The following is a 25,660-nucleotide window of genomic DNA, read 5'->3' on the forward strand; positions in this document are numbered from 1 at the left end:
ACAAGTTAATTGTGCAGGAGAACACAATTCTTCTACCAACGTATATGATGAACTGCCTATACCATATCAGCTAACTGCAGTGGACTACCAAAGCAGATGTACAGAATGCATCCCCCATACTTCCTCCGTTGACAGACTGCACTATATTGTCACAGCCCATAACTGAAAGCTGAATAAATAAAAAAAAAGACACAGCAGCGTACCTAAGTATAGGTTACCTCATTACCTCATGACAGATTTCTTCTCATCTACGTACAGTGTATTCATATGAGCGACATTCCCCAAATAGTCCAGCGGACGATGTGACAAATCCCGTAGATTTCCCTTGCTCCTTAAGCACGATCGCTCGATGCCACATCTTTTCGTGCATTGCTAACCGTGGGAACTGTCCTGCGGTGTAGCTGCAAGATATTCTGTAGCAGACGACAGGAAGAGACTCGGAAGAGAGTTGTCTGCCAAGTGTGGAGAACGCCACTCCCAACATTCCAGCAATGTGCGAATGCTCAACATAAAAATTTGTCTAGACAAAAAACTTTTGTCTCGTGAGCAGCTTCTACTTCTTTTTCCACTAGAATATTCCGTGGGCATGTCACTCGTCCGAGTACATGGATAGTTACGTCGTGTGCTACCCCTCCTTTTGCACACACACACACACTTTGTCGGAAAGTATATTCTCGGCACTAACCGCATCCGTGTCCCTTGGTATGACTCTCCCGTTCCGAGACTTCTCCTAGCAGCCTTGTGTGGTGAAGTAGATGTACATATCAGTCAAATCATAAGTACTTTTAATTTTTACATTTGATATAACTTCTGCATTCTTTTAGAGTGCAGATCAGCTGGTTCTGATAACTTGAACCAAACTGCAATAACGTGCAGTGAAATGGGTGTACATATGGCATGACATGAAAACTAAAAAAGAATTAATAATAACAAAAAAAAAAAGAAAAAAGAAAACACAAGATGAAGTCCCTTTGGATTCACAGTCTATTTGGTCATGCCACAATCCTGGCAGACGTTATGGTTTCACAACTCCACAGAACACAGTTTATGTCGGATGTCCTATTCCACGGTCATCGCACTGTCTCCACCAAAGGTTGGCTCTGTGCTTTCACATGATGCTTTTGTGAATAAATAAATGGGCCTCTGAAAGCCTGTAACACAAAGACTGGTTTTAAAAAACTGCCAGTGAAGCCTAATACACAAAAGAATATGATATATGCAGTTTTCCCCACCTTTGGAAGAGTGACTTGGTATGTCAATGAGTCGACAAGATTCGAACCCCACTTCGGGCGACAGCAGATAGTCCATGAACTTTTCTGGCCTCAGCCTTATGGCACTGAAGTTTCTGTACGTTGTTTCCTGGAAAGCCAACACAAAACATAAATACCGGCATGCACTGTCAGTGACAACACTGCTTGCTATGTGCTGCTATGTGATAACATCATGCTTGATTAAGCAGCAGTGGAGGTAATAATCGCATAATCTACCGTTGTTGAAGGGCACCATAAAAATAAAAATTGTATTGAACAGAAAATTCTGATGTTGTCATGACATTGGAGCATAATTCTCCTGTTTCTAGTGTACCCAAGATGGCATATCTTGCTGCTAAGTATATGTGACACAGAAGTGCAGTACCTTCCACAGCCTACTCTAGCATGGATAATGTGGCACAACCCATTTAAACAAGGAGGTTGTTTGCAATGAGCACTTCAATTCAATGTCAGGTATAATTAATTGTAATGACAAATGCTGCATCCTGGAGCTCCTCCATCATGCGACAAAATAAACCCCCGATTTTTGTGAATTTCCCGAACTGAAAACTTAGCGAATTTTAGGGAGACATAAAAGTTTCTAGCAAGATTCGACACTTCCAAAACTATGCTGAAATTGCAAGGTTTGTCTACAAAGTTTGTTACTGGTACATATATTGATTGACTTATTTAATTTATTTCCACCATAATTGATGGGGGATGTCGAGGCCAAAAGCAGAAACTGCTAATGAGCTGCCTTACAGCACAAGCATGAGCAATGTCACTTTAATCAAATGCGGGAGAACAACCTTGAGCTTATCACAGCTTATCGACAGGCTTACCACAAAGTAAGCCAGTGGAGACACAATTATTTTTGGCAACCAGAATTTGCAAGAGTTGGTGGCCACGAATGTGTGTTCTGAGCTCGATTCATGTGAAATTTTGTGCCACAAAATTAGAACGTTCAGCAGTACTCAAGAGGAGGGCAATTCCCGGGGCAATTTGGCATCTCTCATAGTTTTGCAAAGAGAGAGAGAGAGAGAGAGAAAAGAAAAAGCAGGAACAAGATAATGCAGCTTACAGTCATCTTCTTCTTCTTTGTATAAGAATGGAAGGGCTGAGCTTCAAGGATCATATGTCCTCCAGGTCGCAGTTGCAGGAACATGCGTTTGAAGAGGCACTTTATGCCTTCATCTCCCCAGTTGAGATGCACCCACTTAGTGAGGCTCAGGCAGAGGATGGTGTCAAACTCTGGCCTCTGGGTCTCCAGCAGCAGTTCATTTTCCAGGATGTAGTTTCCCTGCAAGGCAACAGTATTTAAGGAAGCAATGAATTCCTTGAAATTCTGATGTCATCGATGCTCCTAAGAGACTTGATGATATGGGTCAAATGTTATAAGTACTCCAAACTGTCTAGGATCAACTTGATCAACTGTCAACTTGACCTTCAACTTCATACTAATAACTAGCTAGGTCATACTGAATTTGGTCCACACTTCGTAGTCCCAACTTTCCTGAAGACAGTGAGACAGGTGCTTTGTGAGGATACATACTAACCATATTAGAAACCAAAGTTCTTCCTTGTTTTAAGACAACAATATCGAGCATGCGAGTAAATTATTCCTATTTAAGCATGGTGCGAACCCTAGGTTGAGTTATACAAATTAAGTGACTTGAGACTAATGCAAGAATTGGCACCCTTTTGCCCCATTAGTAAAGGGTGCAAGCAAGAAAGCAGACATACCTGCACAAAGAACACGTTGTTTGGAAACGTGATGGATTCCCGTCGTCCTGGTAGTGCTGCTGCTGCAATGGGGCCATGACAGATGGCCATCGAGACTGGAAACTCCATCCCTCCCGACAGCTCTGCCGTGAGGTAGTGACGGACGTTCTTCCGTGCTGCCTTGATCAATCGACCGTCGATGTCCAGGCCTATCACCTTTCGAGGAGAAAACTTTCTGGCCAGGGACAGTGTAAAGTGTCCCACATTGCATCCAATGTCCAACACATCCTTGTCTCGAAACCAGGACTCCTCCATAACAAATAACCGTGGGTCTTCCTGTCCTCCTCCATTACGGTAGCCGTAGTATCGGTTGTAATTGCCGTACTGAAACTGGGCATCCTTCTCACGAAAGTGCACCGGCTTTGCCTTGCTGGTGGAGAACCGCCTCTGGTTACGGGTTGGCTCTCTCGTACCAGACTTGGAGTTGTGTCTGCGGGGAAATTTCGTGGGCGAGCCCTGAGGTACCACGGGCGACACAATCTTGTCCACTACTTTCTCGTCAGGTCTAACCGCAGGCAGAGCGAGCTTGGTCGGCGTCGAAAGCTTCCTTTGCGCGGGCACTTCGTCGTCAACTGTTGACATTTCGGGAGCGGACTGTGCCCCGGGGTCATCGTCTTCGCTTTTTGATTTGCGTTTATGTCGGCGGCGACGTTTTTTGTTACGCGGCGACACCACAGGGAACTCAATGTCCTCACCGCTGTTCAAGTTCAATGGGTCGTTGATGTTTGGAGGGATGATGACTTCGACTTGCCTTCTGTGCTTCGGGATCGGTATGGGAGACGACTTGGGCGTAACTTCGTTGGCTCGTTTGTTAATTTCGGCGTCAGCAAAGCTAGCCAAGTTTAAAGGGTCGTTAATGTTGCCACCCAGCAAGAATTTTGTCGGTGGCGTGAAATGCTCGCGGCGTCTCCGTTTGAACGAATATTTGAACTCTGATGCAGTGCCGAACGATTGACGACGCTTGCCATGCAGCATCTTATTCGCTGGAGGACGATTTTGACTGCTGGCGCTTTCTTCTTTCTGCAACAGTTTTTTTGCAAGCGGACTAGTCTTCGCGCCATTCGCTGGTTTCAAAGTTTTGGGACGATCGCTGCTCACCGATCGGCATGTCGCGCCTTGAAAACTATCGCCCTTCGGCGAAACACTTTCGTGTATGCTCGGAACTTCGACAGCCGTTTCCATTGCAACTTCCAACAGAACGCCGACGTGACGATCAACGATGAAGTTACGTTTGGAGCTCACACGTGTTGTTGTTTACAAATGATGCGCATTAGAGACGAGAGTGCATCGGCGCCATGTTCCACTGTTAACCAGAGTGTAGCTCTGCGTAAGTGAGCCCTCGTACATGTTTCCCGCTCGAATTGCGGTGTCTCCGAGAAATACGGGACACGTAGATGCAATAGTTTTACCTGAGAACACGTCGCTCAACAGAAATCAGGCAACTCAGATAGGTAACTGTACCATACACATGAAATGGGTTTACAATAGCACTACCACAACCACACCTTCGTAGCTGCAAATGGCAGCAATCAGCGCAGAACAGCGCAGAAATACGAAAATGCAAAGCGCGCCGTCTGCCGACGACCTCCAGACACATATTTGCGAATGCATGCATTTTAAATACAATTTGATACGACTTTATGTCACCTTGAAATCTGACAGTAAACAATATGCTCGTGACGACAAAGTCTTGATTCATTATTGTCGGCCATAGCTGGTAAACCTAAATCGAAACTAACGAAACCGAAACTATATTTTCCCATTTCAAAGGCGGTGAGGGACATGGTGATGCCTTTGCACACAATTTGTCCAGTGTAAAGATGTTCTAAACCGCAATAAAGACCTTTGGGAGTTGCACTGCTTCATATTTTCACGCTTTCATGGTGTACAACACGAGTCCCTGAGCGGATGCGTCCATAATGCATTCAACGCGCAGGAGCGCATATAGCAGACGATATAGCTAGAAGGTTTTAATAAAATTAGCAAACCAGGTTAACAAATACCCTCACCGTACACGTTTATATTTTTAGGCAGATACGTAGATGGTATAACACATTTAAATAATTTCTACACGGTGTGATTAGTGGTTTTAAGCGCGGAATTTTGACAGACGACACTCGATCTTGAAACGCGCAGGTTGTAACTACTTGTAGCATCTCTACCAAGCTTCAGACGAATAATGCATTCTTAGGCGATAACGTAATAGTTATATAGCTGCACTGGGCTGCTGTTCTCTGTATCTTACGTAATCCTGCTGCTGCGATCTTACAAGCACTGTTCTCATAACAGCTACTATGGATGGCCAACATGAAGAGAGGTAAGGACGTACACAATGTGCATGAAAAAAAAAAAAAAAAAAGATAACAATAATGTACGATGCAATCATCAATTAATTGTACCTTTGCCAGCAATATACGCATTTTGAATGAGGGTACACCGCACCATGCAAACAGGGTGTCTGGAAGACCCTCAGAAGTCCAACTGCGGAACGCACCAAAAAAGCGGACGCGCCAACGCAGAGGTAGAGGATCTCGTACTCCCAGGTGTCTTTCCTATGACCAGGGTATGTCTCACTCTGAATGAAGAATTTAGAAATATCACATTTCTCACCCATTTGTTTCCAACCTCTATGAACCATGGCACTGCCTTCTCTAGGTGCCATCCTGTCCAGTGGCAACTCTAAGGAACTTGAGGAACTTTATATTTCCCGTGTGAACAACACGGAAGGCACATGGGTTCAATGTTGCAATGCCCTATGTGAGAAGTGGAGGTACCTCGCTAATGTTTTTGACCCCACTAACGTGCCAGAGGTGTGGTACTGCTCTATGAATGATGGTTAGTGTTTTGTTACTTGCAATTTTGCCCTTGAGTTGGTCAACAAAACAGCTTTTCCCTATCTCTAAAAAAACAAAAAAAAAAAACAGACAGTAACCGGAACAGCTGCGACCATCCACAGGAGGACATCTCAAACACAGATTTTGTAGAAACCAAGTATTTTGTCGGTTCCATCGTATGGGCAAAGCTGTCAGGCTATCCATGGTAAGGCTTAACTTAACACTGTGTAAGACATGAAGCGAGCATCCCCTTTGCACTCCATAACAATACAGGTGGCCTGCCATGATAGATGACGATCCGGACAGTTACCTCTTCTACTGCAACGAAGACCCAAGAGATGAAGCACGAGTGGTAAAGCTCTTACTGAGCTTAAATCTGTAAATCAGTCATTTTATTTGTAACTCAAAACACGCAGACCCACTACCATGTTACTTTCCTGGACACGCATGTAACACGTGCCTGGGTAGACGCAGGAAATGTTATTCCCTACAACAAAGGCCTCACCAATACCAAGATCAGAAAGAACGTCGTAAGTTACCATATTCTTTTACGACATGATGAATGCCATTTATCAAGAGCAAAGACAGCTACCACAACCATTCCCATGTAGGTACCAAAGTACTACAAGTCATCATACCAGACAGCAAGAACAAACGCACAGCTTGCACTGTCACTTCCTCTTTCTGTAAGCTACATCTTCACCCTTTTCCTTTGGAAGACATGGAGGTGTAAAGGTGGCATGCTTCCAAAGTTACAGTTGTCTTACTGCCACAGCAAAAGGAACTGTGCACTCAGAGCCATATAGCGTATCAAATAAGCCTTGCCTAAATTCCCGGACATGCAGGAACCTGTAGAATTCACTATTGCATCAGCGGAGGGGAATTTTTTAACACTACCATATCTGAAGTGTCACAACAGCTATGCCCTGCCCCTATCCCGAGACGTAGAAATCGGATTCTCGTGATCCAGATTTAGAAGATTTTAGTCTTGGAAGAAGTTCCTACTCCTAAATTCCCCCTCCTCCATTGAGAGATGAAGTCTTCACAATGTCACAGTGCCTTCTTACCATGCACATCAGTCAGGATATTGAGCTAACACAGAACACAACATGTGGAACAATCCAATTATGCACAGCATGGACAGTCAACTCCCTTCTTCCGCAAATCCTGCACCACTGCATGGGACTCCTCCAGATTTCTCCTCTCAGAAGCACAGCCCCACACAATGATGCAGATTTTTTATGGAAAGGACAGTTCAGCCCATGACCCTTACTTCCGCAAAACGTAATGTCATGAGTACATGAAATGGGGTCTTTCAAAATTTTCTTTCATATATTATAACTGTGCAAGGCTCGTGCAGTTAGACTGCTTGTTACTTTGTTTCGTGGGCAAGCACTAGTTAGGTATGCGACACACAGCTGGAAGACATCGTCAAATTTCTTTTTGAAACTTTTGGAAGCTCTCCAGCACTTCCTGAACCAATATGCTGACAAAATTTTTGTTTTTCTAATAATAAAGGTTGCTTTCTCTATGCAGGAACGAATTCAAAGGTTTTGCTTCATTAAGAGATACAAGGGAAAGCTGGTGAATTTGAAAGGTAGGCATTTGCCAGCATACCTCTCCTCCCCAGGAAGTGCCGAAAGCCATTGCTAGGAGCGACAATACGCAACGTTTGGTCCCTTTCAGAAAAGCACAAAGCCAGGAGAGTAGGAAGCACAAACACAAGAGCGCAAGATACTGCACGGCAACCTCCACCAATCCCTTCTGAAAACGAAGGCTACAACAATCAACAAAGAGGTAGAAAGCGTAAACAAGAATCCCAGGGAAAAGGCTCTTGCAGAAGTAACAAGAACCCTGCTGCTGCCAAGTTACATCAGAAACAAGCAAGCAATACTGGATGCACCGAACAAGCGGCAACTACCCAAGATACCCAACTACCGCCCAAGACGTCTGGCTTAACACCTTCCCTAGCGCTCAAAGAACATCCTGCACAAGTTAGTTCAACATCACAAGATGGAGCGCCACACGGGAAGGTTCCAACTAGGAAGAGTCCCACAAGCAAAATATCCCACAACAGCTCAAAGTGCAAAAGACGACCAGAAGAGATCGTGGAGAATCGGATGGGATCTTCTCAGCACCGTACAGCAGGTTCCCGTAAGAAAACTGAACGTTCTTCAGCCAAAGAAGGATGTAAGTCTACTACGGCTGCAGTGACAACAAATGGTGTTCCTGCAGCTAAACAAGGCCCTAAGTCTAAGGCCGCAGGGGCAGCGATAACAAGCGAACGTCCTCCAGCTAAACCAGGCCGTAAACCTAAGGCCACTATGGCTCTGACAACTAACCCGGCAGCCAAACGAGGTCGTAAAGCTAAAGCCACAATAGCTGCGATAACAAACCTATCTCCTGCAATCAGTCAAAGTCAAACACTGGAGGTCACTGCTTCAAAATTTCAGAACGGAGAAACAGATAAGTTAGGAGCAACTTCTAGTGAAGTGCCTGTTTACAACCAGCAACTTCGAGAAAGTGCGAATCACAGTCCAGATGGCGGACTGCATCCTCAGGTCGACTCTCAGGAAACAAGAGTCAAAGGAGATGCGGGAGTTAGTTGCCAACAACGACGACAGAGTGAAGTGTCATGCGCTACGCCAGCAGAACCGCCACCTGCCTCCGGTGTGACGGAAACCACAAAGATAACATCTTCCACACAATTAGTCGAAACGTCAGGTGTTACTCAGGAGCCGAACTACAATGCGATGAACATTTTTGAAACTGAAAAGTCTGAAATTTATTCACCTATTATTGCGGCCCCGACGGAAGAAACTGCAGTGGTTACAAAGAATCAGTCACATGGAATGTCACATGAAGAGCATCTATTTTCCACTACATCGGACAGTGCTACCGAGATACGAATATCTCCTTTGTTGGAATGCAGCAGGTTTGTTGAAGAGGAAGAAAGTCAAGTAAACGTACATAAAGAGGCACAACGAGAACCAGAGTTCCAGAATGAGAGCCAAAAATTCCCAATGCCAATAGGTGACACCGCACATGAAACTTCAACTGACCCGAGTTTCAACTCCGCAGAAGGTCCACCTGGGAATGTTGCAAAGACATCACACGTGCAAAATGAGAAACGAGAGACTGCATGTGTGGTAATTAATGTTACGAGCCCTGCCACTGACCAGATCGGGAACACACAGACCATACCGAAACCAACGAAGGAAATCTTAACAATGCCACTACGTGAACCAAAGCCTGTGTTACAGAAGACACTGAAGGCACAAAGAACAGAAAAGGTAAAAGGAGTGACCAGAACAGCAGCCAAGAAAGCAGACAACAAAGCACAAAGCAAGCCATCGTTCAAGATTCCAGTTAAGATGGCCGCAAAGGAGCCTCCGTGTGTTCCTGCAAAAACAAAGCCCACCTTCAGAAAACAGAAGGCAGCTAGTACCTCTGCAATCGTCGTGGGGACTTCGACGCCAGAAGTCAGCGATTCTTTCGTGTCATCGTCCATCCCCGGGTCTGAAGACAGTGACTTTGACTCCCTTTCAAACAGTGCAGAGTTCACATTCACCGACTCTACCCACGACACTGACAGAGACTTTTTCAGCCTCGAGGACATAGACAGCTCGCAATCATTCAGCTTCGAAGAATGATGTCACTTCCTGTCAAGGTCTTTTTCATTGTGCAACCTTATTTATTGAAATACGTTAATCCGACATAAACTAACTTGCGCACATGTCATTGACAACGTTGCTGACCGCATAAAATAAAGCAGAAGATCCGTTTACTGTTTCCCATTTTATTGTAAAGCAACATTTTTAATGTTCCAAAAAATAAAGTACCAACAAAACAGCCATGTGTGCTGCCCCCCTCACTGTTCCCAACCAGTGTTCCTCTCCAATCATATCACAACAATGAACAGAAAATGACTGATGAATTTAAGTTTGGTGAATGAGCCACAAGTCAAAAGAAAGGAACTGTTCAGAATTACTCAGTCAGCCTTCGCCTTGGGGCTTTCCTTGTGATGAAGGAACACGCAACTAAGCAGGAAAACACCCAGCATCATCGAGAAGGCGCTCAGATAGTAGGGGTATGCTGACAGGATGAACCGTTCATACTGCGTGTGCTGCAGGGGACGCACAGACACCTGGGAGGGAACAAAAAGAACGTGAACAACGCCGACACCCTCTCCGGAGCAGCGTCGGTCGAACCGCGCTTTGTCGGCAGGACTGTACAGTGTTACTCACTTGCGTAGTTGTGTACAGATGTGTGTAACCCACACGGTTGTAGTCCACCTTGAACTGGTATACCCCGTACACGTCAGGCACCTTGAAGTCGGCCTCGTACTTCTTTCCTGTGGAGCAAGCATTCACGTAGGGTTTACTCATGTACGGTTCGTTCGCTGATTAATCGGAATATGCTTAAAGTACACAGTACATGAGAGTATGCATAAAGTACATACATACATGAGATATGCTTAAGTATCTCAAATTCAAAGAGCCTTTAAATGAAACGCAAAAAGAAGTCTCAAAATGTAAAACGCCATCAAATGCACTGCAATTAGCTTCTCCAACGCAATAATAAACAGAGTGTCTACTAAATTGCAGCCTTCAAATTCCCTGACTGTTCCACGTTTTCACTGGCTATTTAAAGCGAATTCCCTGGCCGAAACAAAAGGGAACCTGGTGCCTGCTGCTACATTTTGATACAGATCCTTCATAAAAGAGATCATATACTGAGAATGAGGCTGCCCAACTTTTCTGCCTCTGAGCTTGTCGTATTGGCGAATTGCTATTATCGCGGTAACGTTGCTGCGACGTGGCCACTCAATCACAGATCAACACTTGCGATTTCCCATGACTTCAGCTGCTTTTTGTCAAATTCCCTGACAATCCCCCGACTTTTCCAGTCGCATCAAAATTCCCTGACAATTCCTGGTTTTCCAGGTTGGTAGACACACTGAATAAAGAACAGCGTTATATAGACGTTGAAACTACGTATCGCACGGTGCATCAAGTAGGCAAGACTGTGAAGATTAAATTGTGACACCTAAGAAGCAATAATATATATAATGTATATACAATGTATACGTATGTGTGTTTATACATGTGCACGCAATGCATACATATATGTAATGCGAAGTCTCTGTACTGGTAACCTCCTTGAATGCACTTCCACACTTACATGTCACCTCAAGAAATGCGGCTCCAGTCAGATTTAGTTCACCGTAAGTGAGCTTCAAAACATTGTTGTACCTTTCTTTACGAGCTTAGTGCGCACAAATGGGTCGATGCGAACAAACTCCAGCTGCAGATCCTTGGCATCAAAAGTCTCCCACTTTCCATTCTTCAAAATTTCCACTTCAATGCTGTACACCTACACAGCAACAACATTTTTACGTTCTTCCCCCCGAAACAGTCACCGATCTACGACAAATAAGTATATGGCTGCTTACGACGTCATCCATGATCGTATAGGCTTCCGGAGGGGTCTTCTCGCCCTTGCGGTGATGTTTGACGTTCTGAGCACGGAGTACGCCCTTCTCTTTGAACACCCATTCGGACAGAGCTGTTGCCAGCTGTTTGTTACCAGACGTTTCAAAGCTGAAAGGGACGTAGTTTGTAGTAAAAACAACTTGGATGGCCACAGAGAACTAACTAACCGTTTTCCTCCGTGAGCCTTTTGCACCGGTGACGTGAAGAACTTGTCGCTGAAGAAATCGAGCGACCCGCAGAAAACAATGCGAGCATTGTTTCTTGCCTGCAGAGCTGAGATGAGGAGGGTGTTCTTGCCTACAGCGTGAGGATACTGCAAAAAAAAATGGCGGAGTAGACAGCTCATAACCTTGTAACGAGCACAGTTAAAATGCAGTTCGTGGAAATGCAATAAAAGAGAAAAAGTGGTTGCTTCATGTACCTCGGTGACTTTGTTGTCTGGTGAGTAACTGTATGCAGTCGATGACGCAGTCAAAACTTCCAGTACAAGTGGGTTTTCTTGGTCCGAAACAATTCTTCGAGGAAGAAACAACGATAAGCGAGTCGTGCACACAACATGAATGAATGTGCAGAACAAGAATTGTGTTCCGTGCGGGCCTTTATTATTATTTAGTGCTCCAGTTATGTGCCGACTTTTTCTTAGGGGCATGTGCGGTCGATTATAACTCTGGCTACTGTAGTTCATAGCAGTACTGTATAATCCCTATCCGAGTGGTTACTTTTGGTCTATAGGCACGTTCAGCATTTCAGCATGTGTTTGCTTCCAAGTGCCACAAGCTTACCCAACTCCCTTGAACAGGATAGGAGGCATGTTCTTGCTTCCCGTTACTGTTGGAGCGTCCAAGAGGCTTTCGGGGTCAGCGACAATTTTCGTGTGCTACAAATAAATAGTACGGTTAAAAAATTAAGGGAGAACTAGAGCCACGGGAAAATGCAGCGAAGCAATAGGGCGAGAAATAAGCACTTTGATAGAGGCAAAGGCTTGCTTATGTCGCGCACCCAACACTATGCAACTAGTTCACGCATACACATTAATGCTATTACGAGGAGCACGGGACAGGGACAAACACATGAAGGCACATAACATATGAAATAGAAAATACAAATGATGACAGCATACCTTTCCTTCATCAGACAGATCATAGTTCAGGTGGTCAATCACAGCGCTTCCCTCTTCGTCGATTTCGAAGCCACACTCATTTGCCAATTCACGCATAACATCACCTGAAACAACATGGATGACGTCAGCACACGGCTCACAGAAGGTAGACACATGGAACGTTTGGGCAGCTGTACTTACCAACATTCGAGCTGGCAACAGCAAGAATATTGCCTCCGTCGTCGATGAATTCAACGAGCGCTTGCACGTTTAGGGAGCCTCCAAATTCTGCAAGTGAAATCATTTGCAAGTAAAAAAAATGCAAACACGTGCACTCGCAGATTGTGTCAAAAACAAGCGTAATTACCTTCAACAGAAGGAGAAAATAGTATGAGGTGCTTGTAAAGGTATTCCCCATACTTTTTCAGTGACAAGCTTGGGTCGTCACCAGACTTGAATGTGAGCTTAAAACCACGCTCTGCAATTGAACACAGAATTTTAACAGCGAGAAAGCGGAATTACAGTGTAAAAAGTGCACCTATTTGTAGCTCATCGCTTCTAGGCAAACAGTGTCACATCAAGATGAAGTGAGCTCACCTTGCAATGATCTAAAAAATATTGAATGTGTCTCCTTAGTTGCTAGGTTATCTAAGAGCACTAATGTCTCGCCATCACAAAATACACACGTCAGAAATTGCAAAATTAGGAAAGCCGAAAAGAAAACTCCCGCACGACTCGCTTTCATGCTGACGCCGGTACAACACATATCTGAGTACACGCCAAACTGAACACATCCACGTGTAAATATATTGTGATATAAATCCCGTTAAGTGCTTTTGCCCAAGTTGTGTTTCGTTTATGCAAAATGTGTTATGGCTTATATTTTTATAGCAGACGCGTTCTTTGATCTTTAAAGTTTTCCGATAACAAACTAGCGGCAGCACTACTTTGTAGCGCGTACGAAACACCGGTCACACTAGTCTGGCCGTCTGGCCCAATAGGACAAGGACAGCGTGCAAGCCTGATAGCGCCCGCCCGATGAAGTCCGATCGTTCGTGCTGGAAAAGTGAAAGCACGTCAATAACATACATAAGCATCATTCAAAAGCCACACATTTTATGATTGAGACATTCTTCGATGTTGTTTTCATGTTCAGGGGACTCGAGTGAACTTCTTGTGACCTTGTGGCCTCCCGAAATACTACATTTTAGCGCAGACAACCCGTCGCTTATGAAAATAAACGCAAAACATGTCACAATAATGTTTCTTTGTGTAGCTTTCTGACACTTCTCCATGTGCCATAGAAATCATATTATTTGTCGATGTACATATACGGTCTTTTCGAAAAAAAAAAAAGATATGCAATCCGAAAACGAAACTACGTACCACCATGTGAATGGGAAAACGGCGAAGACAAGAAAACAATAATATTCACGAAGGATAGCGTTTTTAGTGATTCCATACATGTGTGTTGGATGATTTACGGCAGTTCATAGCAGACAACGAGCGACTAAACTCATGTCTCATGTCGTCCGAACAACGCGCAAACGGCGCAAACCACGTCTTCGCTGGCAACAACATCCATTTCAGCTAAAAATGGAAGCAGTCGAAGATGTCCTCATAGGCGCTTTTCCTAATATTGACGAAGAATTGTTTGATTATCTTGAAGGTTAGTGAATTAAGTCGTGGCATTACCTCTATATGTTCTGGGTTTTGCTACACCGCCAGGCCAAGAAGTGTTTTGGCACGCCGTGCTCGTCTACCTTGATTGCAGTGGCGGCGTGCACATCAGTCCAATTTGATGCAGTTAACGTCATACTCCGATTTCAATATTTCGCGCATGCAACGAAGAATGATGCCGGAAAGATCGTTTTACTTTTGAATTCTGTCTTTGCTTCCTTGCCTCAAAACTTCCCTGCCTTTCTCAGGAGTCTTAGATGGTGGAAAAGACGATTTCGTGACACCGGATGACATCTATGACGCCGTAGGTGACATGCTTCATGAAATATCTGAGGACTCGAAGGATGAAGGTGAAATACGAGACATATGCTCAAGGTTACTGGAAGTAATGAAAGGGTGAGGAGTATGGTAGAAACTTGGTCGCGGCGCCATAAAAAAATATTAAAAATGATGTGTTACATTACTTGAGATTAACGCAGCACAATATTTTACTTTCATTTCGTGTAGTGAAACGGGTGCTATAAACGGAGACGGCAATGTCTCCTGCGCAAAGGTACTCAGTGCACCGGTACAACTGAAGATGATGGCACAAGATTATGAAGACAAGTCTGCAGAAGTTACTAGTATATGGGTGAAGCAAAGAGACAACACACTGGTGAGCTTTTATTAATGTCATTGGTGATGAGCAATGATGAATCACTATTCTGTTCAAATTCAGCAGTTTGTGTAAGTCTTATGTACAGGGTGTCCACACTAACTATGAACATAATTTTATAAAATAGCAAAATGCAATAAATATAAATGCAACGAAATATATAATTTTAGTTCAGTGACAACATCTGCTCCTTTTTTTGTGCTGATGTTGCCACTTTCAGAAACTATGTGCATATATTGCCTTTCACAAGAGTGGGTTTCAAAGTGCACAAAGAACGAGATCATATCTTGATCATTAATGTCTTGCTGTATGAAATACAGATATACACATGCATGTATGTACACAAGAAAAAAAAGTTTACACACCATAACAACACGTGTGCGTCTGTGGCTTCTGCAATATGCATGCAGTTACGGTCGTAATTGATCTAACGTTCTAAAATATCTTATTTGTTGGCACAAATGGTGAAATACATGCTTTCAGCAAGTTGACCAAAAGAAACTGGAAAAGGCGGAAGCAAGATTACGGCAAAAGCAGGAGAAGAGAGAGGGCGTTGAGAAGCCTTCTGCACCTCCGTAAGTTGCCCACCTTCGCTGAGACTTATTTCATGCCCGAACGAGGAGAACCGATCTCTTTGCAGCCAACCTGTTCTGAAAGCAGCGACGGCAAGCCAGGCTGTCAGCAAGAGAGAAGCGAGGCTCGAAAGCAAGGGTGGAAGCAGAGTGCAGGACATCCGCATAGAAAACTTTGACATCGCCTTCGGAGAAAAGTATGTCTCAAAGGGCAACGTTGCGTAGCTACAAATTTTATTTGCGAATTGGAAACATTACCTTTCCGTGCCTCCTACAGATCACTCCTGTGTGGAGCTGACTTGACGCTTTGTTATGGGCGACGATACGGCCTGGTTGGAAGGAATGGCATTGGGAAAACTACGCTTCTTCGGATGCTTTCAAGGTTGGCGGAAGCAGCTTCGGCGGCTCGACAGTATGTAACTGCCGTCAATATGCGCTCTATTATATCGCAGTGGGCAGCTCAAGATCCCATCACATATTTCCATTCTGCACGTCGAGCAGGAGGTTGTTGGTGATGATACGACAGCTTTGGATAGTGTCCTGTCCTGTGACGAGAAGCGTCAACGGTTGCTCGATGAGGAGAAGAGACTTACAGCACTGGCTGCCAAAGAGTGAGCTACCATTATGTACACTATGGCAGTGAACTAAAAATCTCGCGTTAAACTGCTTCGTGGCAGTAACTCTCTGGTGATTTCTATTAAGTCCCTCACTCACTAAGGTTCACCAAACTATTTTTGGGAGTTTTCAGTACTGCGGGGATTTACGTTAGAGCACTGCATGGGGTCGAGCTTACGTTATATCTGAACTGTGCATATTTATAGTTTTTCTTAAAAATGTGTGCCTTTCATATTCATGTCAGGTGTGAAAACGAAGACCACAACATAAGCGAACAGTTGTCTCAGGTGTATGCAGAGCTGCAGCATATTGAAGCTGATCGTGCTCCTGCTAAAGCTTCAGTTATTCTGGCTGGTCTTGGGTTTACTCCAGCTATGCAACAAAAGAAAACAAGGTACGAGGCTCTCACGTGCAGCCGTAACGCTCATTGATATTGAAGCGCATGTTGTCCATTGATTGATTGATTCATTCATTCATTCATTCATTCATTGATTAATTGATTGACTGGCTGACTGATTGCAGGGAGTTTTCCGGAGGATGGAGGATGCGTATTGCGCTTGCAAGAGCTCTCTTCACAAAGTAAGGAAAAAATCTTTACTGGTGTAGAACCGTCTTGTCCTTGTCACAGTATTAGTCTCACCACCACTTCTTTTTTTCTCCACGAAAGACCCGATCTGCTTTTACTCGACGGTAAGACACAAGCGTCTTTGTATGGCAAATCAGTCGTTCATTGCAACGTTATTCCTTCTAGAGCCAACAAACATGTTAGACATGAAGGCGATTATCTGGTTGGAAACATATCTTCAGGTAAGCAAACTGAATTCTGTGGAAACGTGGCATTAATTTATTGCAAAAAATTGCAGGAGTGGCAATCAACACTCCTAGTAGTATCGCACGACAGGCTATTTCTTGACTCTGTGCCAACGGATATTTTGCACTTTCACTCGCAAAGAATAGACAGTTACCGCGGAAACTATGAGAATTTTGTGAAGGTCATGACAGAGAAACTGAAAAACCAGCAGCGAGAGTACGAAGCTCAGCAGCAATATAGGGCACATGTTCAAGTAAGCATGCATTACAAGTTCATTTTGCTTGTTACAAGTATGCAAGCGGTACTTTATTTTTGCCCTGGAATTTTATATCTAGAATGAATAGAGCCTTGTGTTTTAGGGATAAACCCTGTAAACCCCATTCTAACCTCGATTTGCATGCTGCTCTCCTTGTGTAAAACCCCACAAACTGAACTTGCCAAAGTGCAAATTCAGCCCCCTCTATGGGCTAGATACTTCATAAATACTGAGCATTGACGCTCAGTATATCATGTTAATCTGAAACATGAAAAAAAAAAAAAAACGCTCCGTTTTCTTTTCATTCGAAAATGCGCTCTTTCACATGCCATCGCCGATTTTGCTCTGTTTGATGGCCTGGAATAAAATCCTGATTTGTACTCCCTGTTTTTCAAAACACAAAACCCCAAAACACAAATGTCTGAGAATAAAGGTGTGTTGTATTACTGTGGTATTACTGTGTGCACTGAAGATGTGTTACTGTGTGTTACAAATCTTACATCAACTCTTTTTCCACTCTAGACTTTCATCGACAGGTTTAGGTACAATGCAAACCGTGCTGCACTAGTACAGAGTAAAATAAAGATGCTAGAGAAGCTGTAAGTACAATGTCTATGACTGCGCATAAAGTGCGACATTAGTATGATGCGCCACTTCTCTGCTTCCATTTCTGAAAAGACCTGAACTGAAGCCAGTCGAGAAAGAAGCTGTAGTCACACTGCGGTTTCCAGATCCAGAGCCTCTGTTCCCCCCAATTCTACAGCTGGACGAAGTTACTTTTTCTTACTCGTCAGGCCACAATATTCTGGAAGGAGTGAACCTGTCTGCCAACATGCAGTCTAGAATATGTATCGTAAGTCTCATTTTTGCCTAGTTCACCGCTTGTCGTCTCGACTACATCATTTTTTTCCGCGCAGGTTGGTGACAACGGTTCTGGGAAAACTACCCTACTCAAAATTCTCACTGGCGAACTTAATCCGACTTCCGGCATTCGTCATGTACATAGGAATCTCGTCATTGGCTATTTTACTCAGCATCACGTCGACCAATTGGAGCTAGGAGTGTGTTCGCTAGAGTTTATGGCAAGGCGATTTCCAGGTATGTTTGACACCATTAGCGCTGACGTTGCTGAAGGCGTGGGATGAACTAGTGCCAGATATGTTTAAAAATTGTATGTTTTGTCTTTGTGTTAAAAATCTTTAAATAAAAAAAAAACATTTTTTTACATTATGCTGCTTCGGTGGGCAAGTTATTCCAGATAAATGTAACAGATGGTAATTTGCATCAGTAGAAAGCTACGTTCCAAGTACTACAGCAAAGAGAGTAATAAACATCTAGAAAACCGGCCCCACAGATTTCCTCATTGGCGGAGACTCCTACAGTGATGTCAAAGCCGCAGGAGTCTCCGCCAATGAGGAAATGCGAGAGGTGTCATGTGCTTACAACAACCAATGGGAATGGTCATAGCTCATGTTTTCAAGGGTTTTTATCGCGCTAAGTATGACACTTCAAATAATGATCTTTTTTTTTTTTTTCTTAACACTCTGGCATGTAGTACAAACTCATCTATCATTACATCTATCAAAGTGTAACAAACCCTCTAAGTGTCATTGTTAGTGACATTGAGAGGCATATCTGCAAGATAACTTGTGTTAAGAGTACGACACTAATTTATGTTTCAGGAAAGTCAGCAGAGTACTATCGTCAGCAACTAGGTTCTTTTGGAGTTACTGGAGACCTGGCATTACAGTCCATTGGAAGTTTGTCAGGGGGGCAGAAAAGCAGGGTAGCCTTTGCTATTATGTCCATGTTGCGGTAAGTGCTCTACATAGCAAAGATATGCAGTACTAAAATTAAGTACTACAGAATAATATATTTTCATATCACAGGCCTCATTTCCTCATCTTGGATGAGCCTACAAACCATTTGGATATTGAAACCATAGAAGCACTTGGGCATTCTTTAAATACATTTCAGGTAAAGGTACTTTTAGCTGAATCTCTCGTTACATTAGCAAGCAAGCAAAATATCTTGCGGAATTCATACCCGAAAAATGAGATGTGCACTATTGCAGAAGTGCAGGATCGCACTTGGTTTTTTTTTTTGTGCTCTATACATTTTTTTCTTTCTTTAAGTTTTGTTTAGTTAGTTAAGCTATGTGGCCATTGTATTTCACTTGGTAGATTACAGTACATACACAGTGGATGTGTCTACCTTACAGGGAGGTGTAGTGCTTGTGTCTCACGACGAGCGTCTCATTCAGCTGGTGTGCCAAGAGCTCTGGGTGTGTGGCAACAAAAACGTGTGCAGTATTGAAGGAGGATTCCCACAGTACCGAAAGCTGGTCGAAGAGGAGCTGGAATCCCAGGGTCGATAGGCGATCTGCTGCTGCTGCTGCTGCTCTATTTATGTACATGCACATTGCAAATAGGGAGAACTAAAGGTTATTTTAATAAATGTTCCGCTTTAAGTGTTACTCTTAGGTGCACGTGTCCAAAAAATCTTTGGCGAGGTTTCGGGCACCGAATTTACTCCGATGACTTTAATTAATTTGTGTTTATTTATTTTACTACCGAACTCCAATGCGCTACATGAAATTTTGGAGTGGCAGCCACATAAATGATCAGAATAACAAATCCTGCATCAAAATTTTAGCTACTGTGCAACACTAACGCAACTTTATTTAAATAAGAATGAAACGCTGGCTGCTGCAAAAGACGTTCTACACATGTACGTTACACAGAATACAGTTTCTTATAGATAAGCAGTTGCTGAGTACTTTGAAATGCCTCTGGCACTGGGTTTCTCGCCCGCACAGGATGCAAATTCTTGTCTTAGTTCTGTCCAGAAAGTCAGTGGCTGGCTGATTTTTACGTTGCATCTCTGCTCAGAAATCGGTAAGAGGACGTCGAGTAAGAACGATGCATTCTTCTGTATTAGTGTAACCTAAAGAAAGTGCACATGGTTAATGACGGAACAGTTAAATGCGAGCCATCCTACCGAGCTCCTGAAGTTCTTGTTTGCGAGGGAGGCATCGACGTGACGAAGCTGAGCTTTAAATGTTACGATGATGGAATCTGAAATCAGTGTTCTCGTTGTCGGTGTGTAGAGCTTGTACAAGTCGTCCAGTAGATTCAGGAATGTTTTGCAGAAGGCTATGGTGTTTGATGTTAGAGATACCCAAACATCATCTGTAAAGAAAAACACATTTGTTCTTCAGGTACGTACTGTGTGTGTAGTGTTGGGGGAAGGGACGGGTTAGTGGGGGGCTCCGTGAGGGGAGAAAGATCCTTACTCGCAGGTCATCACGATTTATACTTAGAGCCTGAAGTTTTCGGGAAATATTTTTTTCTAAATTTGAGGGGTAAAAATCGGGTAAATAAACATGTGCTCAAATGTACATGAATTCATGCGAATTCGGGTGAAAAAATTTCTAGTAAGCTATATTCGGGGAGAAATCTGGCTCAGTTACTCAAATTGAACGTACTGGTTTGATACAAACGGTGATGTAACTGCATTTTCTGCCAAACAAGTTAATGTCTCAGTGAGGGCAATTTGCCTGGTTAAAATCTGGTTTCACCCTAAAGAGGCAACCTTGGAATTCTGGGTGCAAATTCGGGGAAGAATCTGGTCAAACACTAAAACTTCAAGCTCTATTTATACTCAGATGTCATCATAATGTGAATCTTATCCAGCGGATCCTATGCACATCGGAGGTTTCGATTGTCGTGTATTGGTCACATGCTTAGCCCCACTTTGGAAGCTCTTTGCCCTCCCCTGGAAAAAAGATTCCTGGGAATGCACCCATGGGTAGGTTACAGATATACAAACAGGTTCGTACCATACGTGTAGTCATTTATATTGGTGACCCCAAGGTTCAGCATGTCATCTGCCAATTTCTGAATTCCAGCCTTGTTCTGGAGGTTCTGTGGACGCCACCTGTCTTCAGCCGCTCGCAGTTTGATGGCTTCCAGGGCCTTGTCTCTGGAGTCTGTGATGATGCGCTCTACATCATCCTTCAGAAGTTTCTCCAGGACAAAGCACAGATCCAGCCCAATTTTCCATAGCTACATGGCAAAGTGAAAAACCAAGCAAGATTAGCCGCGCATCCAGAAGGGGAGAGAGAAAAATGCCAGGCGCACCTTTTCACAATGAGTCCTGATAATCAGAATGCACTCGGTTGCAACTGGAAGTGGCACTTGCGTTGTGAACACGTGATTTGAGAACTGCTTCACGAAAGCTTGCAGTTGCTCCTTGCACCAGACCACAAGTGCTAAAAAATGGGAAACCATCATGTGGTATAAGTTCACGGCCAACGTAGCAAATGTAACGTACTAACCAGAAGCACAACTATTGCTGTTTCCAAAGGCCTGACTGAATTCTCTGCCTGTGTCCATCATGCTGCTGAAGAACAGTTCACACAGTCTTCGAACATACGGGGCTGTGGCCCCTTCCATCTTCTGCTGTCGCATAGTATATTTCAAGACGGCGCTGCGATGCTTGAGGAACAGTTCGCACGCCTAGAAACACAATTCCCCGTGATGGCCAATTCTAAGCCATGTAGCAAGGACCGGAGCTATGGAGATGAACCGCCATCTCTCACATGGGCAACTACTGGCACAGAAGGCCTATGTTTGAAATCGTCTGCTGCAACTGACTCACACCCCGACTTCATACACCTCCGTGCGAAGGAGTGAGAGGAGGCGATACACATTTTTTGGGGGGTTGGGGTGCAGGGGCTCCCTATGTTGGGGAAATCTGCGAGGTTTGGGGCGTAAAGTTTACTTTGGCGAGATTTAGATTAATTTAATTATGTTTCACTTTACTAGTTTAAAGTACACTAGTTTAATTACAGTACACTAATTAACTTATTCCTACACCAAAAGCTGGCCCAACCTGGGAAGACTTGCCCAGTCGCATGAGGAGTCCAACAGCTCTCCGTGCAGCACGTGGGCCTCCCTGCAGTGACCTCCCGGGGGACACGTGAAGTTCTGTAGTGAGGACATCTACCAAGTTCTTCACTCTCTGGTCAATGCGGGGTCTGCAGCCGACAGCACTCGGTAAGAAAGGAACGGCGTGCTAACAAAAGCAGTGTTCTTACTTCATTTCTTCGAGTGCTTTCGCATTGGGATGCAAGTACTCTCTGGTTTTAAGCACCAGGGCAACGGCTGCCTCGAAGTCCCTCTCGGCCACACACACATCTAGGTTTTCGGGAAGTTCCACCAACCACTCTGGTATACCAGCCTCACCTTCATTGTTATACATGTCTTCACCATCCTCTTCATCAAATGCTGCGAAGAGAAGACACTTTCCGTCAAGAGCTACAAGTGGTATCTAGTCCGTGCTAGTGAACATGCATGTCAGGGTAACTGCAGTAAAGCCACATGAGAGTCATGTACCACCCTAATGTGTCCATTATTTGTTTTAATAGGAGCAAAGAATATCCCCAATGGCAGGCTATCTGCACTGCACTATAGTGAGGGCACTACAAACACATCTGGCGCTGCATGTGGATCGAGTCGCAGACTGTTACATGATTTGGTTGAGCCCACCTCAACTTGAACGGACACTGAATAAATCTCGTAAAATGTCACACACTTTTTCATTCTCTGTTCAGGATGGCACATGACCTGATATTGAAAAAAGGTATACATTTCACAAAAAAGGCATTTCTAAACACTCAAGGGGTGACCAGAATCCACCCGTAAGCGCATCTCGACTGATGCGTAACACATGCCCAATCAAGTCGGCATGCAAGATTGTCATGTCCAGTACTGTAATTTCACGCATATAAGCCGCACCGCAGATAAGCCGCAGGACACATCTTTAGGAACGTTTTGAAAATTTTCGGACAGATAAGCCGCGGGCAATACGATGCGACTGATTTGTGCGACGAAGGAGACCATAGAGAAGGCCATAAACCCTGTGGTTCATATTCTGAGGTCGGCATGGTGTACAACAAAGGAGGACAGTTCTATTGTTATACCAAGGTCGGATTGTGCCCCTGTTGTGTGTTTTTCATGGATCGACGGGTCAGTGGCGTTCCAGAAGACATGAATCACTGTCACCACTTTCGTTAAAGCTGCTTGGGGGAAGGTACCAGGAAGGTCAGTCTACTTGAATATGGACGCGTACCTGTTACGCATTGTTCGTGCAATATTGGTAGCGCGGTGCTGTTCCAGAGACACTGTCGGCCCTTTCGTTAAAACCGGCATACGGGGAAAAATAGTCACCAGGGAAAAATAGTCATCAGATAAGCCGCACTGGTGGACAAGCCGCAGAGTGCCTGTGAGAAAAAAAAAATCGCGCATATGCCGTGGCTAATATGCGTGAAATTACGGTAACTTGATTTTCCAGTTTTATGCGGTTTTCCCTCACATGGGTTACCGTTTACAGCATATAGCAACATCTACGCACGATTCGTTTCATCCCTGAGGAAGCTTCCTTTTGGGTCCAAAAGTGCAGATTCCCTTTTCAGCATTTTTGCAGCTAGCTTGGTTTGCTTTGCCTGTTCAATAACTTCCATCCACATTCTCTGCAGATTAAAAACGTGCTTCTTTAAAGGAAAATTCCAGACTGCAATATTAAAGAAATACCTTTTCAACTGCACTTTCACACTGAAATAGACGTGTGTGTGGGAACATAAGTATTTTGAAGCAATTCTTTGTCTCTGAAATGTAAAACATCAATTAATCAAATCAGAATTATAAGTCATAGTCAGCTGCACTCACGGCGGTCTTCTTTCATGTTGACCACAGCGAGGTTGTCAAGCTCGTAAGATGTCTGAAACCGGTACTGCACGGGGCCGCGTCTATAAAACCATAAACGTAAATTTTTTTATTTTTTATAAGGGTTTGCTCAGACTGTGTTTATTGAAGATGTAGGATGAACATGCAGCACACCTATTTGGCAACCAGTCAGCAAGTACAAGGGAATCCGTGAGAAGAACAACATATATCTTCTTTGATGCATTTAAATCTTGATCCAGTTCGGTAACTTCCCCACTACGAATCAGGTATCTCTCCTTCACGTCCAACAAGTGCTGCAAGGTAATGAGAGCATTTAACATTCAACGTCCTGCAAACTACAACTTTTCACTTGTAGCAAAAGGCTACGGTAGCCATAAGACATAGATGTTGCTATGCCGGTGCCCCTCATAAAAATTTAGTTTCAAAAGGCTAACGCTGATGCATTTGATTGACAGTAATGCAAGCATGCTGCCATGCTCTTACAGCTTGACCAGCTCATTGATTACATATGTATACGATTACAAAGTGTGGCTCAGGTGAAAAAAATTGGCAATCGCCAGACACCAAACTCACAGTACATCCTTCAACTTGTTCCAGCAACGTTGAAAGGTTTTTCCGAGGATCTTCCTCCTTTTTCTCATTTGCATGTTCACCACTGTCGGATCCTAATACAACAAGAACCATTAGATATGAATCATTTGGTGCAAGGCATATTACAACCTTTGCTATCTGTCACTGACAGCTTCGAGAGCGACTGCATAACATTTTGTTGCTCTGTGAGCATGTGGCTGAGTTGGTACATTTCACTTTCCAAATCTGTTTGTCTTGGTCAAACAGAATACATAAGTTTGCTTTGTGTAGCAATTACAGTGAAACGTTTATTTGTACGAAAATATAGCAATAAAGGATACAGGAAATTTCTTTTGCTGTTTCGATGAACTGCATGTAGTTTTTGTAGACATTTTTCTTGAGAAGATTATTCGTTTCGTCAGCAAGGTTAGTTATTCGTTGTTTTTCTTCAAGGACACTGTCGATGTTCCTTGAGTTTTGCACTAAGTCTTGTACATCTGGAATTATAGAGGGCATATTATTCACGATGAGCATATTAGAATGGTGCAAGCGAGCTGGTGTGCTGTAGAAAAAGGTAACATGTCCTTGAGTTTGAGGAACACACAACACGAAGTTTGTCAAGAGAGTCTTGTGTTGTCTTATTCGTATTGTGTGTTCCTCAAACTCAAGCAAATGTTATACCTCTTTCTATATTATTCACTTCGGCTAGTAACACTGGCCTAAGCGCAGGGACACAAAGAATTGTCACGAGTAAATGATGTTCTCCAATGTATGCTTGACACTTTCTGGTGGATTCAGTAGCAGCTATGTCAGCACTCGTGATTATAAACTGACAATCTGATCTGTACAAACTCGATAATGCATAACGACAAAGTTAATCAAACTAAGAACTCAGCGGCAGCAAGTCTCAGCGCAAAAGAAGCCAAATCGCAGCCACTAAATCTAGAGTAAACATTGATGTTCACAAAATGCAATTAAAGTCTACAGTACATTTTGTAGGGCTGAATCCCGGTGAAGTAAATTTGTCACCGACTGCAGAATATTCAGCCATTTTTAAACTTTGATAAGTGATTCAGCCACCCTGCACTGGCTACAGTTTCGCACGCTGTGTCCGCAAAAATATGCCTTCAAATTTCGAATTAGAGAAGCTTTCATGCATACTTTTCGACATTTATTTAAAACAGATACAGGTGCCATACAAAATGTGGTAGCATGTTGTAGTTTCCAACATGATCAAATATACCAAACGGGGAACGGCTGAAACGGGATATCCCGAGATGCTGCAGTGTGAC

At 43.7% G+C, this 25,660-nt stretch overlaps 5 protein-coding genes across 5 annotated transcripts; 2 read left to right on the top strand and 3 right to left on the bottom strand.

Annotated features, from left to right (window-relative positions):
- Window positions 1–768: 768 nt before the first annotated feature.
- On the bottom strand, window positions 769–4,585 carry LOC135371181 (7SK snRNA methylphosphate capping enzyme-like). The gene is made up of 4 exons (XM_064605240.1): window positions 2,994–4,585; window positions 2,332–2,550; window positions 1,233–1,359; window positions 769–1,151 (listed from the first exon to the last, which is right to left on the bottom strand). Exons 1-4 carry the CDS (start codon window positions 4,212–4,214, stop codon window positions 1,060–1,062), a joined length of 1,659 nt encoding a protein of 552 aa, XP_064461310.1. The 5' UTR covers window positions 4,215–4,585; the 3' UTR covers window positions 769–1,059.
- Window positions 4,586–5,041: 456 nt separating this feature from the next.
- On the top strand, window positions 5,042–9,718 carry LOC135371190 (nucleolar protein dao-5-like). The gene is made up of 9 exons (XM_064605248.1): window positions 5,042–5,349; window positions 5,441–5,595; window positions 5,688–5,867; window positions 5,957–6,071; window positions 6,140–6,218; window positions 6,283–6,396; window positions 6,478–6,552; window positions 7,403–7,463; window positions 7,553–9,718. The coding sequence occupies exons 1-9, from the start codon at window positions 5,327–5,329 to the stop codon at window positions 9,517–9,519; spliced, it is 2,769 nt and encodes a 922-aa protein (XP_064461318.1). The 5' UTR covers window positions 5,042–5,326; the 3' UTR covers window positions 9,520–9,718.
- LOC135371191 (dolichyl-diphosphooligosaccharide--protein glycosyltransferase 48 kDa subunit-like) lies at window positions 9,650–13,324 on the bottom strand. Its single transcript, XM_064605249.1, has 11 exons — window positions 13,058–13,324; window positions 12,828–12,938; window positions 12,662–12,748; window positions 12,482–12,585; window positions 12,144–12,238; window positions 11,783–11,876; window positions 11,529–11,674; window positions 11,322–11,469; window positions 11,122–11,242; window positions 10,114–10,220; window positions 9,650–10,013 (listed from the first exon to the last, which is right to left on the bottom strand). Exons 1-11 carry the CDS (start codon window positions 13,224–13,226, stop codon window positions 9,858–9,860), a joined length of 1,338 nt encoding a protein of 445 aa, XP_064461319.1. The 5' UTR covers window positions 13,227–13,324; the 3' UTR covers window positions 9,650–9,857.
- A 698-nt stretch (window positions 13,325–14,022) lies between these two features.
- LOC135371192 (ATP-binding cassette sub-family F member 3-like) lies at window positions 14,023–19,525 on the top strand. Its single transcript, XM_064605250.1, has 18 exons — window positions 14,023–14,129; window positions 14,389–14,536; window positions 14,648–14,795; window positions 15,279–15,370; window positions 15,436–15,564; window positions 15,645–15,749; window positions 15,820–15,978; window positions 16,227–16,376; window positions 16,505–16,561; window positions 16,650–16,672; window positions 16,734–16,789; window positions 16,846–17,046; window positions 17,572–17,648; window positions 17,728–17,902; window positions 17,967–18,147; window positions 18,732–18,864; window positions 18,939–19,026; window positions 19,271–19,525. The coding sequence occupies exons 1-18, from the start codon at window positions 14,057–14,059 to the stop codon at window positions 19,424–19,426; spliced, it is 2,151 nt and encodes a 716-aa protein (XP_064461320.1). The 5' UTR covers window positions 14,023–14,056; the 3' UTR covers window positions 19,427–19,525.
- Window positions 19,526–19,586: 61 nt separating this feature from the next.
- Window positions 19,587–25,453, bottom strand: LOC135371194 (exocyst complex component 8-like). The gene is made up of 15 exons (XM_064605251.1): window positions 25,359–25,453; window positions 24,710–24,865; window positions 24,519–24,614; window positions 24,372–24,463; window positions 23,952–24,091; window positions 23,781–23,860; window positions 23,646–23,719; window positions 23,467–23,584; window positions 22,151–22,340; window positions 21,946–22,090; window positions 21,389–21,569; window positions 21,192–21,322; window positions 20,891–21,116; window positions 20,050–20,240; window positions 19,587–19,995 (listed from the first exon to the last, which is right to left on the bottom strand). The coding sequence occupies exons 1-15, from the start codon at window positions 25,417–25,419 to the stop codon at window positions 19,804–19,806; spliced, it is 2,073 nt and encodes a 690-aa protein (XP_064461321.1). The 5' UTR covers window positions 25,420–25,453; the 3' UTR covers window positions 19,587–19,803.
- Between the last annotated feature and the right edge of the window lie 207 nt (window positions 25,454–25,660).

The sequence above is a fragment of the Ornithodoros turicata genome, chromosome 10 (assembly GCF_037126465.1).
Source record: "Ornithodoros turicata isolate Travis chromosome 10, ASM3712646v1, whole genome shotgun sequence".
In the NCBI taxonomy this organism is placed as follows: domain Eukaryota; kingdom Metazoa; phylum Arthropoda; class Arachnida; order Ixodida; family Argasidae; genus Ornithodoros; species Ornithodoros turicata.